This window comes from Arachis ipaensis, chromosome B2 (assembly GCF_059453495.1).
Source record: "Arachis ipaensis isolate K30076 ecotype BB chromosome B2, ASM5945349v1, whole genome shotgun sequence".
Lineage (NCBI taxonomy): Eukaryota > Viridiplantae > Streptophyta > Magnoliopsida > Fabales > Fabaceae > Arachis > Arachis ipaensis.
Window position 1 is genome coordinate 73,678,442 of NC_142437.1, and position 18,616 is coordinate 73,697,057.

An 18,616-nucleotide genomic window follows, 5' to 3' on the forward strand; every position below is an offset into this window, starting at 1 on the left:
TAGCGAGGAGCCTGACGAACTGATTCCTGCTAGTAAAGAAATTCACAAATAAATCCTCGTTGAAAGTATAGTTTCTAAACCAACAAAGAATCCCTTTGTACAAAAATTTAGTTGTCACAAGTAACAAACCCCTAAAAAAATTGATAATCGAAGTATTTAAACCTCGGGTTGTCTCTTAAGAAATTGCAGGGATGTGTATTTATTATCGGTTATGGAAGAGTATCTTTTTGGGAGTTTTTGAATAATGAACAGGAAAGGAGAATTAAAGTAATAACTAATAAGGCTCTTAGCAAGGTATAAGAACTGGAAATCATATGCTAGTTACCCTTATCAATTGTGATGAGAATTGTTCATTACTCCCACTTAGTTAACCCTTACTAAATAAAGGAAAGCCAAGTGGACTAATTAATTTGATTACTCAAGTCCTAGTCAACTCCTAAGGAAAGACTAGCTTTAGAGGGATCCAAATCAACCAGCAAATTCCAATTATCAATCAACAAAGGAGTTTGATAACTCAAGTGTTACCAATTAATCAATTCAAGCTAAGAACGTAAAAAGCTAAATTAAAATCATAAATCTGAAATACCTCAAATTGCATTAAATATAAAATCAAATCTAACATTGGAAGTTTCATAAACCAAACTGGAAAAATAGGTAATTAACAAGAGAAATAGATGAATCAAAGTACTAGAATAAATAAAAGTAGAAGAGAAACTAAATCAAAAGAACATTGAATCTGGAATGGAGAAGAAGTAATCCTAAAACTAAGAGAAATCCTAAATCCTAAAGCCTAGAGAGAGGAGAGAACCTCTCTCTCTCTAGAAACTACATCTAAAACCTAAAATTGTGAATTATGAGAAGTTGTGTCAATGAATCCTTGATTCTCCCACTTTGTATCCTCTAATCTGTGTTTTTTGGGCCGAAAACTGGGTCAAAAACAGTCCAGAAATCGCTGGGGACGATTTTTGGGTCGCTGAACTTTCTGCAGGACGACGCGTGCACCACGCGCACGCTTGCGCGTCATTTATCTGTATGGCCACTATGCCGAATTATATACCATTTCGAAACCCCGGATGTTAGCTTTCCAACGCAACTGGAACTGCCTCATTTGGACCTCTGCAGCTCAAGTTATGGTCAGTTAAGTGTGAAGAGGTCAGGCTGGACAGCTTAGCAATTCCTTCAACTTCTTGTATTCCTTCCACTTTTGCATGCTTCCTTTCCATCCTCAAAGCCATTCCTACCCTATAAACCCTGAAATCACTTAACACACATATCAAGGCATCAAATGGTAATAAGATAGGATTAAAATTAGCTAAATTAAGACTAAAGAAGCATGTTTCCAATCATTGCACAAAAGTAGGAAGGAAAATGTAAAACATACGAATTCTATGAATAAGTGTGAGTTTAGTGGATAAAATCCACTCAATTAAGTACAAAATGTACCACGAAATAGTGGTGCATCAGAGCCTCTCGACCTGCATCTGAAAACAGCAACACAGTATGGAATGAGAACCGGAGGTTCTCAGCATGGTAAAAGTGCCACGCGTATAATAAATAAGGTCCTGAGAATGCCATAGGCAATCCTAGAACTCCGTTATTCAATTATCCAACTTAACTACTAAACAGAAGCCATAAACAGGGGTAGGTATTCTAAATCTGCTTAACTTAATACCTAACTTACTCAATTTCAAACCTAACATGACACCAAACCATATCACCTTTTCCTCCATCCTTCCATCATCCATAATACAACAGAAACAAGCAACCAAACAAGTTCACGTACAAGTAATGAGCAGATAGTGCAAGTAGCAAGTATAACAGGTAGCAGGTGGTATATATCAATTAGGCAAACCTAGGAAATGCATAGCAATCAAAACAAACAAATGCATATGATGAATACCTGTCCTATGGCTGATGGCTCCCATCTGTAGGTTATCCAGCCAACCCAAGTCCGAAAACCTTAGACTGTCCTCCGTCGCGCATCCCCAAGAGTCTATGCATAGAGTTCACATTCATTCATCATATAATCACTCAATGGGGGTTATCCATACCCAGGAATTTATATGTTCCCGGTCACCCTTACGACGTAGGGTCAACAGAGTATCGAGATTCAACCTGAAACACGTGGTGGCGAGCCACGGTTCTGTTACCCAGGAAAACTCGTATCTCAGATATCATTCATAAGCCATTCCATATTTATAATCAATGTATCATCATTTGTTAAGCCTTGGCATTAAACATCTTTAATATTCTTATCTTCTTCATATAAGCTATCATTTACCTCTTACTTCACCTTAAGTTATATTGTTTTTCTAACTTCTTTTATCCACTAGACCTAGAAATACTTTAAGCCTTAAAGGGGAGGAAATGGAGGTTTAGAAGTGGAAATTTTGGTTTAAAACAGTCAAAACCGGTTTTTACAACAGGCAACAGCCACGCATACGCGTAGGCCACGCGCACGCGTAGAGCATACAGCAAGTCACGCGTACGCGTGAGTCATGTGTACGCGTGAATATGCACACACGCGTACGCATGCTTCTCGCGCATGCGTCGCCAAAATTCCACGCCACGCGTACGCGTGGATGGGCGTTTTTTAAAAAATGGGCAGAATGCCCAGAAAGCTAGCTGCAACCAGTTTTAGCCATCCTGAACACAGATTAATACACCAAACTCTCAACGTCTATAACTTTCTCTACAAAGTTCCGTTTTTCACAAAATTGATATCAATCAAAGCTCATAAAACCATCTTTTATTTGCAGCAAATCACAACTCAATCCAAAATTTGAGGAGAAAATTATGGACCTTCAAAGTTCACCCAAAATCACTTTTTACCAAAACACTTCCAAACCTCATTTTCACCACATTCATAAATCTTTACCTATAAAACCTGCATATAGCTAACTTATCCAATCCCAACTCATCAACAACCACTTCTAACTACCTTTAACCAATCCAATGAAGTATAACCACAACTTTGCATTAGCATATATCATATATGAGCAACCCTTCACATATACCATTCTATTAATGCAATCATCAACCCTTCACACACATTATTCCATTAACACATTTATCAACCTTTCATATATTAATCCATCAACTCATATAACAACTTTTTATTAACAAACACCAACCATAATCCATCAATACATATACCAACATCAACATAACCCATCATAAGCAAATCCAACAACATACAATTAGTAACTTCAACACCTCGTAATTCCAATACATATTCACCAACAATTTATTCCAACAATATGACAAGACTAATCATTAAATGCAATTAACCAATTCAACTTATCCTATGGTTCCTCTAACATAAGTTTTCACAACATCGTAAATATTAAACGTGCAATACTTAAACCATACCTTTGCCGATCACTTTGTTTCACCCAAGGCAGCCTCACAACGCAAAACACAGCCCCTCCAAGCTCAAATAAAACAGCCACAAACCAAGTCTTGTTCACCACTAAGCCTCCAAGTACTCCCAATTCAATTCCAATGCATATATACCCACTTAATCTACTCCTAATTCATATACATGTTCCAAATTCAGTTTTTCCCACTATAATTGCAAGATTGAGCTAGGGTTTGGGTGTCTTTACCGTACCCATATGCTCAATAGCTCGAGCCCATTAAGCCCCGGAAGCTAACTTGAACCTAAAATACAAAATTGGACAAGATTTCACAATAGGATTTCAACTTTACTAAAGAAAGAGGAATAGAGATTCTGAATCAAAAATGAGGCTTACCAGTGAAATTAATCCGATAAAAATGTAGAGCTCGACACGCTGAACGCGTGGCCACCAACGGTGCAGCGATCGGAGCCCGGACGGAGGAGTTATGGTGGATCAAAGGTGGTGAGGGTTTGAGAGCTCCTCTCCCCTTCCCCCAAATCTGTTGGCTTCGTTGGGTATGAATGAAGAAGAAGCTGCTGCTTCCTTTTAATTATGGGTCCGGTTGGACCTACGGGCCTGGTTTGGACCCCAGTTCAACTGGTCCGACCCTTCCAATCCGATTTTGGGCCAAATTTTTGAAATTGGTATTAAAATTCTCGTTTTGACGAGCTCTATCTTATTTTGATATTAATTTTGCATTTTTAGCTTTCCTAATTAAAATTCAATTTATTAACTAATTATTTACCGATTTTAGCGGGGTATAAATGTAGATTCAAATTGCGCCTTGTACATGCAGTAACTCATTGACTAGCGACAAACTCTTAAATGAAACTCCGATCCCCAATGGATTAATCCTTGACCTGCTGAACTGAAGAATACCATGAGAACCAAAAAGAGATTCAAGCACCATTTGGTTATTTAGCGAGTTCCACACAATACAAATGGTTTATCTAATGACCATCTTGTGCAATATAAAGGAGCTAAATGCAAATCCAATTTGGAGAATTCTGGTAAAGTGTTCATTGTGTTGCAATAATATGCCACAAAGCAACAAAATGCAGCAAATTCATCCTACATTTTACTAATGACAATTATAAAGATGAACCATGGCTCAAAAATAAGAATTCTTGTCATCGGAAAGTTTGAATATCACGTCTTTCACATTTATTGAACAATCTATGCTAGACCCACATTAATTTTTGCCATATTATTCGGCACTTACTAACCATCTAGACCAAGTCACTTTTGAATCTGCAATTTGGTATGGGTGTGACAGTATAATGTGCTCATCCTTGGTCCAAATTAAGGAAAACTTATGATCAGTGCGCCTTTGGAAGTATTTATGCCACTGAATCGAACATATATATAAATCGTTTAGAATCACTTGTTGCCAAGCATCTCCTCAATTTGACCATTTTGGTTGTACAGATCCACAATTTTCTTTGCATATCCAGGCATATGCCTGTCAGCTCTGCATGCATTTATATTTTGAGAATATGAAGAACTGCACTTCAAATGAAAGTTAGAATTATCGACAATTCTCGTTCTTACCTTTCTTTTCCCCACATACGATTTACATGCAGATAGTTGCGGATGGTATGGTAATCAAGTGAATAGCGTGCAAATTCCAGACCCTTTGGACCAATCTTAACACAAGCCAGAGCCAAAATGTCAGCATCTCTCGTGTTCATAAACAGTTTATATAAATGGATAAATTGCTAGGAATTTTACCAAGTTTAGTATAAAAGCGAGCAAGTTTCCAATGAATTTGGGAGCCGGCTGAGAAGGACCTCTTCCTACTCAAATCAAGAATTTCAAATATAAAGGCAATCAAGATTGAAATCTCATAAGCTTCGATGCTAGGGCAAAAGAAATAAGAGATACTATGCATGCAACCATTAGATTCAGAATAATAAACATGTCACGAATGTCAAGGGCCAAAATGAAGACGAAATGCGAGTTATGCATACCTAACTTAGCATTATCGTCAGCCGTAACAGTCTCCATAACAAATGGTCTACGATCTCCCTGGTTCAGAAAGCAAAGTCATATTCCTCCTTGTCAGATAGTGAAGTTAATATTTTTAAATGGAATGCAGCTGATAATTTACAGCACTAGTTGTTGGATGAATCTCTAATAAGTTCTCTACAAGCCGCAGCATTTCTCTACCACGTTCATTCCTGTCATTTTTGAAGAGCAAACTGCAGATTAGAATTGGCCTTCTTACAAAACACCCTTGGATGAACACTGCAATCCATAATCTCAACACAATACATACTTGTGATAATAACTATTAGAACTAGATTTAAATCCGCACATTGCGCAAAACTAAAATTAATTAATTTTTATATGTAAGAAACCATTTAATAAAGAAGTTTTAAAAATTAATATTAAATCTAAATAAAATTGTAAAAGAGTTCATCACTATTAAGAAATTAATATTAACTATTCTAGTCTTTAAAAGAGTTCATCACTTAATACGTATATTTAAGAAACTTAAATATTATAGTGCAAGAATGAAACTATTAGATATAATGTAAAGATGAACATAATGTTTCAATAATTGAAAATAACATCTATCAATCATGACATCATGCTTTTGCAACATTATTATTATAACTAAATAATATTAAAAATGTAAATTATTGAAAAAAAGGTAATATATAATTGATAAAGACAATATATAATTGATAAATACAATTAGATCAAAAACAGCAAAAGAAAACTTAAAAATATTGTAAGAATTTCATACATTATAGTATTTTAGGAGTTCATCATCCACCATATAGTGAGCAAATAAAAAACCATGATCATCAACCAAATTTTTCAAATAATTGTGCAAAACATTAGCAATAATAGAGGATAAAGAGTGAGAGGTATATGAGAGGAGATAAAAAAGGTGTGAAATAAATGTTATGGTAAACATGAATATAAGTGAGAATAAAAAGAGAAAATAAATTAGGTTTTATTAACCAATTTATATCTATTCAAGAAAAATAACATTACTATTAAAGGTATAAAATAACCTAGAAAAAAAGAGTAAAAAGAGATTAAAAGGCTATAAAATGACAATTTCACTAAAAAGTTTGTGGCAATATTAGAAATTATCTAATATGTCAAGTGTTCATTGTATCATTATTTGGTTTTTCTTTTTATACTAGATAGATAGATAGATAGATTTTCATAAAATAAAATTGGATAAAGTATAATTTTTTGTCCCTGAAGTTTGGTAAAAGTTTCAAAAATACCCTTAAGTTTAATTTTGTTTCAATTTTGTCCCAGAAATTTTTAATTTGCATCAAATATATCCCTAGCAACTAATTTTTCAAAAAATTTAGAACCAATTCAACAACAATTACATACAACAACCTTCAACACAAGCAAATCAAACATAATTATCATGTATTATTGTTAGATTCGTCTTAAATTTTTTAAAAATTTAACTGTTGGGAGTATATTTGATGCAAATAAAAAAACTTTTGGGACAAATAAAAGCTATAGATGACATGGCAATTTTACATGAAACATAGAAGTTTATATATCATTCATTCACTATAACACTACTTTGGACTCCCCTTTAATATATTATAATAGATATGTGAATAAATCAATTAGGATAATATAGGATCAGTTCAAATCTCATAGGATTCATTACAATACGATAAAAAAATTTTCCATATTCATAATTTTGCACAGATTCCACTATGTAGCTAAGACACACAGAATCTATACCTTTCCTTCCACTTTAAACAATATCTAAGGAGCATTTACCGAACAAAGTCAAAGTGCAAAGGAAAGGACTTTAACTTTTTATTGGAGTTACCTGACTGTAACATATTGTGGATGTTGTGTCATGCTAATTCCAGAATACTTTGGGACACCCATATATCCAACTACTAAATCCTGAAAATTATTTTATTCAATGTGAAACTAGATCAGGAAAAATAAAGATAATTTCTTAACATGAAAATTTCACATCCAATCTATCCACTAAAGAAGATGGTTCAATTATAGACAGAATAATAGAGCAAATTGAAGGTGAAATCTCCAAAATATATTGTCAAACAGTGTCAAGCAAAATAACACGGTTATTATAATCAAGTTATTTAAACTATATATATATTAAAAAAATTATACATAGACATTCAAACATAGAGTGAACTAATGCAACAAGTGATCTTGTTATCTATCGCAAAGTATAATTAAATGTAAATAATAGATACCATATACTACTGCTCTCTCCCTCTCCCTCTCCCTCTCCCTCTCCCTCTCATCATAGATCAAATTTTAATAATAAAGGGGTTGGTAACCACAAAAATATTCGGTGCTTACAGAATTTCCTAGTATCAAGAGAAGTGATGAATTTTGAACACTTGATCTTAATTCCAGATTTGACATAGTATAGCCAACAGGAAAGTTAGAACTCGTTCAGCATCATAAGTGGAGTTAATACTCAAAATGATCTCCGAAATTTGATCACAGACTCAATTTGATCCCCCAATTTTTAATTGACCCAATTTATACCCTGAAATTTTAAGGCGTGGTTCAGATTGATCCTTCCATCCAACTCCGTCACCGGAGTGATGACATGACACACAAGCTTCACCATATGCCTCTCCTTCTTCCTCTTATCATCGCCATCACCACCTCTCCTCTAACAATACCCTCTCTTCCTCAACAAACAACAACATTCACAACCCACCAACACCCACACATTTCTCCCGCCACTTATGAAGGGCCTTTCTATTATCTGATCCTTCACTTTCTCACCATCACCATCACCATCTTCCCTCTACCAACGTTCTCCCTCCCCAACAAACAACATTAATAATCACTAACATTAACAAATTGAAGAGAAATAGAAAAAGAAAAAGAAACAAAACACTATACATTAGATCCCTCTTAATAGGAACACAAAGATGGTTGCAATGGGTGAAGGTGCTTCGAATTTGGGGCAATGGGTAGTGCGACCTTGTGATCAATGGTAACATTGGGAATGCATTGCTCAACATGTATGCTAAGTGTGGTTACATGAAAATGGGATTCAAGGTTTTCAACATGATTGTGCATAAGGATGTTATTTCTTGGGGTGTCGTTATTTGTGGCATGGCGATGAATGGTTACGGTAAGCAAGCATTGCAGCTCTTTTCACAAATGGTGGTTCATGGTGTTGGCCCTAAGGATGTCACATTCATTGGTTTGCTGTCTGCTTGCAGTCATGAAGGAATGGTGAGTGTAGGTGTTATGCTCTTCAAAGCTATGGTGGTGGAAATGTGTGGGTATTGATGAGTTATGAATGTTGTTTGTTGCAGGGAGAGAGAGTGTTGGTAGAGGGGAGGTGGTGATGACGATGGTAAGAGGAAGAAGGAGAGGCATGTGGTGAGGTTTGGGTGCCACATCATCACTCCGGTGACGGAGTTGAACGAAAGGGTCAATTTGAGCCACGCTTTAAAATTTCAAGGTATAAATTGGGTCAATTGAAAATTAGAGGATCAAATTGAGCCGGTGGTCAAGATTCGGGGGTCATTTTGAGTATTAACTCTCATAAGTGATTAAATTACTAATGTGAAAGAACATAACGGAGCAGTTAGTATAGTGCAGACAAATTCACGTGTACTTTAGGAAGCAACAAGCCACTTACACAACCTTCAAAGGTAAAATGAGGTAAAAAAATATGCATTCTAAAAAGATAAGAATAGACAAGGACTTACAGCTAAAGCATTTGTATAGTCAAAACAACTGCAGGAAAAAAAAAACGAAGAAAGCATGAAACAACATAAAACGAAATATAAGAAACTGTGAATTCTAAATTGTATATGAATTTGATATGTCACATTATACAAAGTAAAAGAACAGATAACCTGTAGCAAGATGGGGCAATAACATCAACCAAGTCATTTGCTGGTAGACAGAAATACGGAACCTGTTAAGTTAAAACAGGGAAACAGAATGAAGCCAATTGCTTGTAAAATCATGACCAAATAAATACGAGGAATGGTTGTTTACCTCTTCAATGTGACCATCCAGATGCTTCAAGTGGACCTGCAAAAAGTTTGACAGTGTGTCAGAATTTGACCAAGGAACAGGATATAGGATCTGCAAATAAAATGAAGAAATCATCTGTGGGTAGGAATCTTAATATTGCACCATGACTCAGGGTAGGAATCTTAATATTGTGCACAAGACTCACATACTCACAAATGCAATGAAAGCATATCACAAAAATTCAAAGTTGAGATTGTAACTTGAATCAATGTTTAATAGAAAAGAGAGAATTTAGAGAGTTCAGAAAGAAGAGATAATGAACTAAACAGTGTAACCTGTATTATTACTAAGCTTAGCACCAGATTTGTGCCTATATACAATGAGAAGACACTTATGGTATAAGCTAGTACAAAAGGCATGATAACTCTTACATGCTTAAGTTAGTTATGACAGCTGTAACTAACTACAGCTGTGCCATCATAGCTGGCTCTGCTACTCTAACTACCTGCTGACTCTCTAGATTACACCAGCTTACTTTATTAATGTTCACACATTTGATTGACAAAACTAAAACTAGGCGATACCTTGACCTCCTATGTAAAGAAATCGAACATGCGTATCACTTTTGATATTTCCAAGTACCATTGGCAGCATTGCCTCGCGCGTAAACTTCCAGACCCACAAAACCTAGTTTGTTAGGTTACATGGATCAAATAATGTCTGTCTTATCATGAACCATGTCTATAAACAAGCCATTTATATCCTTCTTTTCATAATATTTTATCAATAGTGTCATAACTCATAACTAGTAGCATAAGGCACTGCTGTTGTTTTGTTGTTGTCATAACCCATAACTAAAGTGAGGTACCGGTAACCAGAGTAATATGCATGTACAAAATAGTTTACATCATTCCCAATTATAATTCTAAAGAAACCCATTTGGTGCTATAATTTTAAACTATGCATTTACATTTTACAGGAGAAAATTTTTATTTATTTATTTTTTGATAACAAAAGAAAGAATTCCATTAAACAATACAATGAAGTCAATGAAAAGATATCCTCCCAAGCCAAAAGAAATATACAAAACACCACAAAATTCAATGAACAGTATCTTTCCAATCTCTCATCATGTCTGAAAGGGAAAGTCCTATGAAAAAAAAATATGCTTTACGTCATATATAGATGCTAAATGTCTAATTCTATTCCAGACATCAATTTTTCCTGAAACTATATCACTAAAAGATCATACATTGTGCGCTAACAAAATACTCCAAATAGCAGCATATATTGCACAATGCCGCAAAGATTTTGCCTCCTTCTTTCCCCAAAGCCTGTAAACCTCATTAAAGAAACCGATCTAGTGATGCTGGGCATACCAAAGACCCAATAAATACCGGACAGAATTCCACAAAGAATCAGCCATAGGGCAGCGTAAGAACAAATGTGAGACCAGTTCTGAATCTCCCCAACACGTAACACACATTTGGAGAAATGACCTTATGTGGTCTTCTCATTTGTAAATTGTCATTGGTATTAATTCTATTAAGAGAAGGTGCTATAATGGAGGATTGGCTAGAGACTGAAAATAAGATTTACAGGTATATAGACCCATTGAATCAAGAAACCACAATCTTTTATCAACATTTTACAAGATAATAAAAACACTAAGAAACTTGTAAATGTAATAAACTAAATTATAGAGAGTTTTATAGCAGAAAACCTTGTAATCTTGCATGAACTCATAATGGAGAACGGTTTCAGGTGTTTCACTTGCAGCCTTTAGAAACTTATCTAGTCCTCCTCTAGTTCCGTTATCCACTATTGAATATGAATTTCTGTATCAGTCCAAATTCCAGAAGGACTAGTGTAAATATGTTCAAAACGTAAACAAATAAAAAATTATCCATTTAGCAATTGATGATTACCAACTTTATAATTCATAATAATTCATGTTGTGTTATGCTGAAAACTTGAAATAGATTGTGTTTATACCATGGGTAGCAGTTTAGGTGTTGTATTTATTGAAAGTAGTGGAGTAGAGTGCTACTATATTGCTCTAAACTGATTCCCTACTTGTCACAATACCTCTTCTAATGATACGAATGAACAGTAGGTTTGTAGATTTATTCTTATATTCCTTGATTAGTCATGGATTGAAACAATTCAAAATAAAATAAAACCACTAGCATACCACAATTTGTGCCTAAAACATAGAGCTTATCCAAATTCAAGTGGTGCTCAACCGATCTTAATGCTGCAATTGAAGAAATTAATCTGCATTACATTACAAGTCACAATAGAGAAAATGATAAAAACTACAAAAAATGAAAGACATCTTTGTAGCAGTCATACCTTGCACCTGGCAGCCTACACCACAGAAAAGAAGACGTTTGACACCTGCAGCCTGTCATAAATGAAAATTAAAATCAACACATAGCAACAATACTTCCAAATGTTCTTATGGCAATCGAAATCAAAAACTAAAACAAAGAGTATAAATTAATATCACAGCCAATTGAAGAATTGTCTTCCCTTGTAGGTTTCATATCAAAGAAAGAGTTTAGGTAAATGATCTATTGGACTTCATGGAGCCTATTGTTTCTTTAGTATGCATATAACCTCTTCATATCCATAATTTGCTAATAGAACTTTCTCACATGTAATAGATAGAAACAAATAAATTGTCAAAAGTATCTAGTTCAAAGCAAATAATAGAGTTGAATGGTCATCTGCTTTAAGAAAAGCACCAAATGAAGAAAAATGTGAATAACAGATAAACCATCAATGTGGACATGGATGACTAGTCTAGTAAACATAAAACATCACTGAATGAATTTGACATCACAATCACCAAGCCAAGAGAACTGAGGGATAACTCAGAAATGTTTTGTTCATTATATGAACATATTTCAAACCTTAGCAAGAAATTCCCATGAATATGGTGAACTTGATATTCAAATGAATATTCTTTCATAGCGAGAAAACTTCTCAAAATGTTTGAACAGTTAAATTTGTATAGAAAATATGCTGCTATGTGCAACTATTGAAAAACAAAAAGTAACTTCGCAAGCACCTCAACAAGCGCAAGGGTATTGAGGTTAGGAGATAATGTTGGCTTGACACCTTTAGCAGCCAACACCTCATCTGGTGTCCTGAATTTGGTAAAGAAACAATTAAGTCTCAATAGTAAATAAAAGAATTAAATATCCCCAAAAGCTGGAGAAGTTGCACAACTACACAACAGATATCATTTTACAATACCCTTCTGCATTAAAACATTACATGGCACTTTGCACAATGTAAGAGGTCCCATTTCACAATTTTTTTTTTTTGGGGGGGGGGGGGGGGGGGGTGGAGGATGAGATGCTTTTTTCTTTTGCACAGAAATTGGCAATTTCGCAACAACGAGATGTGAAATGAGTTGGAAGGGGTAGAAGGGGCTTTACATACTTTAGTTACCCAGCAATTCCTTTATTAACTAACTTTGTTAAACTCCTCAAGATTCTTTACTCAATTCACTCTATTATTAGAGCACAACAGGTGCCTTACATCATTGAAGCTAACTTTAACACGAGTCTGACATTTTCACCAAGACTGGGTGGGAAACAAAATTTGCACTGATTTTGCAAGCCCAGTGCATTTTCAATGATATGTTCATTTGGCTTCAACAAAAGTTATCCCCAAACCACAACTCCCCCATGTGAAATGGCCCATTTTTGAATCGTGGGGAAGGGGGGAATCTCTCATTCGCAACACGCTATTGCAAAATAGGACCTATTTCACAAAAAAACGCCCATTTCGCAAAGTGCTATGTGACATGTTAACATAACAGGGTATCACGAAATGGTACAATTTCTTCAGCTTTTGCATATTTCTGGAAATACTTCTGGAAAAATTTCAACCAGAATGCCATGAAGCAAACCTTGCTAAAACAGGTCTTGGAGTGAATCTGTCATCAGGATCACTATGAAGTAAACATAATTAACACAAGAAACAAGGTCAGCTTTAACAGACAGCCGCATCTTGCATCCCATCTAAAAACTTGCAAGTTTTTTCCAATACCTCTGTACACAAATGACGGCTTCAACCATGCCTGATTTAAGCATTTCTATTGCAATGGTTGTCACTATCCCAGTCCATTGAGCTCCTATCATAAGAATAAATTTGACAAGTAAAATATAGCCACTAAAGTTTTGGATTGAAATCAGAAGTAACATTAGAAAACCCAAAAATCAAAAGGGAAGAAATGATGATTCAGAGGCCCTACCCAAAGATGAGTATTTAAAAAAGAAATTAGAAAAAGACTGAGAAAAAATACTTAAAGCACAAGACATACACTAATAGTTACAATCCAAGTATAATATGGTAGAAGCATATGGAATTTACCATTTTCAACTCTGGAAAAAAGTACCTTCCACAGGGTTAAGTTTTCGAGCATATAACACCTCCTCATGGACCCCTAAGTAGGTTTCATCTAAGGTATCAGTTTTTCTCCCTCTACCATGAACAACAGGTTCCAATCTCTGAAATGGAAAACAATTATGCCATCTTTGTAGTTTCTAGACAGAAGCACACTAATCAAGGTATTTCTTTTTTCCGATGTTCAATTATGCAAATGAAAAATGTGAACTTGAATAATCAAATTTTAAATGATAAAATTAAGAAGTGCACAACATTGAAGAATTCATTTTAATTTTTGACTGGATTCATTGAGATTCATGCAACAATAAAAAGTGGATGCATAGGGTTTTACCGCTAGAATTAGAAATTACTGTTTGTTGATGAATTACAATGACAGAGGATTTTAAGATACCTCTCAACAAACCAAACGCTCACAATTACACAAATGACTAGACACCAGTCTCTCTATCATATCACTTCTATTTATGTTAACCAAGTATTTAATTAGTTGTACCATAAGTCCGTAACCAAACTACTCTTACTAATGGTATTCATGACGCATACAATTGAAGTGGTTAATCATTAGAAATCCTTCAGTTTGGACAACTTGAATAAGAGAACACAATTTGGTTTCCAGAAGTTCACAACACAGACAATTTCGCTCCAATGGAAAAGATATTATATTCGCTCAAGATACGCCAATGATTATTGTGCATTTGTGCTGACAAATTCTGTCCCAAAATGATCAACACACTGAAACATAGTCTATAAAAATCAAGTTGCTAACAAATCATTCCCTACAACAGCTTTGCTTTTGTTAACATTAACAAATCTCATTAGTAAAAATAGAATTCATCATTAGGCTACTACAAACTAATAAAACATCATTTAGCAACTAGCTTGTCAACATTTTCACTTTTTAGGTGCCAAACCGGTGGTTCTCCCTTTCAATAGAATACTTATGCATCAAAATTCGAACCAAGTAGCCATCCAAATGGAGGAAAATTATTATTTCTACTCGGGAACCAAATAGGTGATGTGATGAGACTATGCAGCACAATTTAGCGACAAAAGAAGAACTTGGTTATGAACATGGCGGGCAAAGTAGAAACAAATCTTTGGTTTTGTCGGAGTAGTTTCAGGCTTCAAAAAAAAGAAAGTTTCTACTATATTCTGCTAACTAGATTACCTCTAATTTTCATACAGACCATGGGATCTACCAATTAAGTGCTAGAACCTAACCATTTTTGTCAACCTAAGTTGACAACCTTTTCTATCCAATCTTGTAATAATGAGAAAAGGGCCAAGTATCAAGAGGGTTAAAAATGTATTTGTGATTTAGTAGCATCGGAAAATACTAGTACATAAATAAATTGAAATTTTGAATCAAATTGATGAGGTAAAGCAAGAGTCATAGATACATGAATAGTAACAAGTTAAGGAGAGGAAGTAAGAGAGCGAGTTACTTCAATCCTAGACATTCCATCTCCCAAGAAAGCGCATGCATTCTTGACATGTGCAATATAATATGTGTCACACAAGCCGCAACTACTGTTTTCAAGAAAGGGAACAAATTAACAAAACAGAATATCTTTTTTCTTGAAATGGGAAACACTAAGTATATATCATTACCTGCAATGATCTTTTGCTGGGTAAGTGCCACCTGGTGCAATGGGCCTTGACCTTTTCCTCCAGTCCTCTCTCAGTGTCACATCTTCTTTCCAACATCCCCAAAAATAAAACAAAAGATAATAAAAATTAAAAAGTAAAGAGTTTAGAAGAGAAAGGCGAAAGGGAAAGGGAGTAGTGTTGCGATGGTACCTTTGGATGAAGAAGAACGAATGGAAAAGGGGAGAGAGAGGGGAAGTGAGGAGAGCTTGCCAATGAAGGAAGTCATTGCTAAGCTCAAAGTCTGAAGCTAAGGTTGAAACTCTAAAGTTTAAACTCAAAGCCACGATAAAGGTGGTTGTTCTCTGCACCACAACTTATGAATGATGTGGAATCAACAATCATATTTCTCTCTTTTCTAACTAGAGCGTGGCGGTGGTGCCCGCGTAGAGTATCAGTAAATGAATTATTTTCAAACTGAAATTTGCATTGAAAAAGATATATGAAATGAGATTGGTTTCAGGAAAGACCAATTAAATTTTGCCACTTCAACTGGCTGGAACAGTTATAGCAAGTTGGAAGAAGAAAAAAAGGGAAGCGATTCAGGGAGCATAAATGAAGAGAGAAACAAAGATTTAGAGAGTACCTGAGGGTGAGGGGAGAAGAGAGGCGAAGGAGTAACTGCCAAGTTGATGGCGCCGGAGAAGAAAGAGAAGGAAATTAACGCAAATAACAACAGGAAAACTTACAAATCATTACAATTCAAAAGAACATGAAGAAGAAGAAGCGGATGATAAATTTGTATCCAAACCTAGAAGGGAGAACACAGAATGAGAACGGAGAAGACGCGTTAGAAGGAGAAGCGTCTAGGAACGAAATCTCGAAGAAGCACAACGGACCGGAGGCAGGGCGGAGGAGAAGCTCACTGTCACTCTCAGGCACTCGCTCACTAGATAACTTGGAGTCTTGGACTTTTTTATCTTAAATTATATTTTAATTATCCTCTTAATTTTTAAATAAAAAAATTATTTTTTATTTTTTATGTTTTAAAAATGTAGCACATATATTTAATTATTGTGGCGCATCTGTAATTTAGTCTCAGGCCAAACATGTAATATTCTCAGAGATGTATTCGGGATGAATTGCGTTGGATTTTAGTAAATTTGATATTCGAATCTACTAATTTTAATCGGTTTGAGTTGAATTTCTTTTGTGATCGAACTCGAACCGATGATTAAATTTAAATTGGATCGATTCAAATAATCAATGATCGATTAGAATTAAATTTATAAGACAAAATTAAAAAAAAATTAAAAAATATATATATATTATACTAAAAAATTATATTAAGAAGAAAAAAGAAAAATAGCAATTAAGGTGAAATTAGAATTAATAAAAATATTATATAAAAATTTTGTTTTTCACTTTTTTAAACATCGTACTCTCAACTCTAATACTCAAACTAATTAAGGTTGGGTATAATGAGGATTTATCATATTAGAATAGATTATCCATTAGATACATTACCCAATATAATTATATTAGATTAGATTTAATTAGGTAAGTGGGTTATTCTTATTTCGCTTAGGATCCGTTTGAAAATTTTTAAAAATAATTTTTTTGATCTTTTAACTTATGAAAAGTAATAGTATTAATGTTTTGTGCAATTTTTAAAATCAAATTGTAGCTTTTTAAGAAGTTATTTAGGAGCTTATAGAGAAGTTTAAAAAAAATGACTTCTCTCATAATATTACTACTTTTCATCGCATTTCTATAAAATAAGTACTTTTAGAACTAAAAATCCAAATACAAAATAACTTATTTTAATAAGCTACTTTTAATATAATCATTTATTGTTTAAGTTATTTTTTCAAAAAGAGCTTAATTAAGCTTTTTATCCAAACTGCACATTATACCTATATTATCTATTGTGCATCATATGAAAGAGGCTCTATGGACACAATAAAAATAAATATGAAAAAAGAATATCTCCTTGTCAAAATTCTCTACTCCAAACTAATTAAATCGAAAATCGATCAAAATCACACTAATTTGCATTGAATAGGATTCTATTTTCTACAAACTGTATAGATTGAATCAGATTTTAGATTCATTTCTCAAAATCAAACCAATTTAATCCAAACCACAAAATATGATATAAAATTATTATTTTATTATTAAATTTAAATTTTATATATAATATGTTTAATTTGTTACATGTCTTATTTTAGTCATAATAATAATAATAATAATAATAATAATAATAATAATAATAATAATAATAATAATAATAATAATAATATTTTATATATAAGATCCAGAATTAGATACATAAATAGTACTAGTCTCAACTTATAAAAAAATGTTAGTTTAAAAAGTTACAAATTAGAAGATACAAAATTCATTCTTTTTTTCTAAAATAAAACTTATAAGAGAAAACTATACAAATACATGTTCAGTAGTGGAGAAATATGCTAAGTATAGGATAAACTTTAAAAATAAAGTCTCCTTCGCTTCACCAACGAGTTTCGCATTCTCAACAAGATGTGTCACATCTTGTTATCTGAAAAATCAATAATTTTCATAAAAGTGAGAATCCGAAGGTTCCTAACAGGGTAATAGTTTAAATGAAGACTATGTAAAACTACATGAACTCGTTAGGTAATCCTAGTCTCCAAACATACCAAGTTCAAGTCTAGAGTTCCACTAATCAAAATAGAATAAACAGACTAAATCTCAACTATACTAGTGATCTCTAAATTTTAGTTCTTCCCAATACAAGTCACCATCCCTCTCAATATCATAATTGTGCAAATTCAGTAATTTTATATCAAAACTCAGTCTCAATAGTATCGATTTATTCTCATTGTTTAGTCCCAACATCTTAAATTCCCAAATCGTTTCCAATTATTAATTCAGTAGTAGCAAACACAAGTAAAGCAATTCAAACACAATCAATAAACAAGTATCACAAGTAATACAATTAGCAATTAACAGATATTCAGATAGACAAATCAAATACAATAATCACACTCAAACAATGTCACGTAGATACAGATGATGCATGCCTGTCCTACTAGCCATGAGCTCACGTGTCGGTTAAACTGCCAGAACCCGACACATCCGGTAGCTAATCTAGACATTGTCTCTCGATTGTGCATCTCTAGGAAGAAAACTATCTGGGCTTATCACAAGCCGATCTCAGAGAGAGAGTGTCC

The 18,616-nt window shown here is 34.0% G+C and overlaps 1 protein-coding gene and 1 long non-coding RNA gene across 20 annotated transcripts; both read right to left on the reverse strand.

Moving 5' to 3' along the window:
• Positions 1-3,398: 3,398 nt before the first annotated feature.
• On the reverse strand, positions 3,399-3,889 carry LOC148574395 (uncharacterized). Its single transcript, XR_015905451.1, has 3 exons — positions 3,756-3,889; positions 3,614-3,663; positions 3,399-3,531 (listed from the first exon to the last, which is right to left on the reverse strand). It is a non-coding gene; the product is annotated as an uncharacterized LOC148574395 (long non-coding RNA).
• A 508-nt stretch (positions 3,890-4,397) lies between these two features.
• On the reverse strand, positions 4,398-16,381 carry HCAR (coenzyme F420 hydrogenase family / dehydrogenase, beta subunit family). 19 transcript variants are annotated; one of them, XM_016315022.3, is made up of 21 exons: positions 16,210-16,380; positions 16,045-16,079; positions 15,612-15,774; positions 15,423-15,504; positions 15,257-15,341; positions 13,801-13,912; positions 13,452-13,536; positions 13,312-13,353; positions 12,463-12,541; positions 11,742-11,793; positions 11,581-11,643; positions 11,110-11,207; positions 9,408-9,443; positions 9,263-9,324; positions 9,113-9,140; positions 7,225-7,304; positions 5,512-5,581; positions 5,372-5,429; positions 5,133-5,197; positions 4,953-5,047; positions 4,398-4,872 (listed from the first exon to the last, which is right to left on the reverse strand). In XM_016315022.3, exons 3-21 carry the CDS (start codon positions 15,685-15,687, stop codon positions 4,782-4,784), a joined length of 1,359 nt encoding a protein of 452 aa, XP_016170508.1. In that variant the 5' UTR covers positions 15,688-15,774; positions 16,045-16,079; positions 16,210-16,380; the 3' UTR covers positions 4,398-4,781. The 19 variants fall into 19 exon arrangements, with proteins under 19 accessions (XP_016170508.1, XP_020964961.1, XP_088362490.1 ...); XM_021109302.2 differs by having other exon boundaries at positions 15,423-15,507; positions 15,612-15,875; positions 16,210-16,366; XM_088506364.1 differs by having other exon boundaries at positions 15,612-15,763; positions 16,210-16,364.
• Positions 16,382-18,616: the final 2,235 nt, after the last annotated feature.

Coding starts and splice junctions, on each gene's coding strand:
- HCAR (XM_016315019.3), bottom strand. CDS start 15,687: ATGACTTCCTTCATTGGCAAGCTCTCCTCACTTCCCCTCTCTCTCCCC. Junction 13,913..15,256: donor ATGGAATGTCTAGGATTGAA/GTAACTCGCTCT, acceptor TTTCCATTTCAG/AGATTGGAACCTGTTGTTCA. Junction 12,542..13,311: donor CCAAGACCTGTTTTAGCAAG/GTTTGCTTCATG, acceptor TACCAAATTCAG/GACACCAGATGAGGTGTTGG.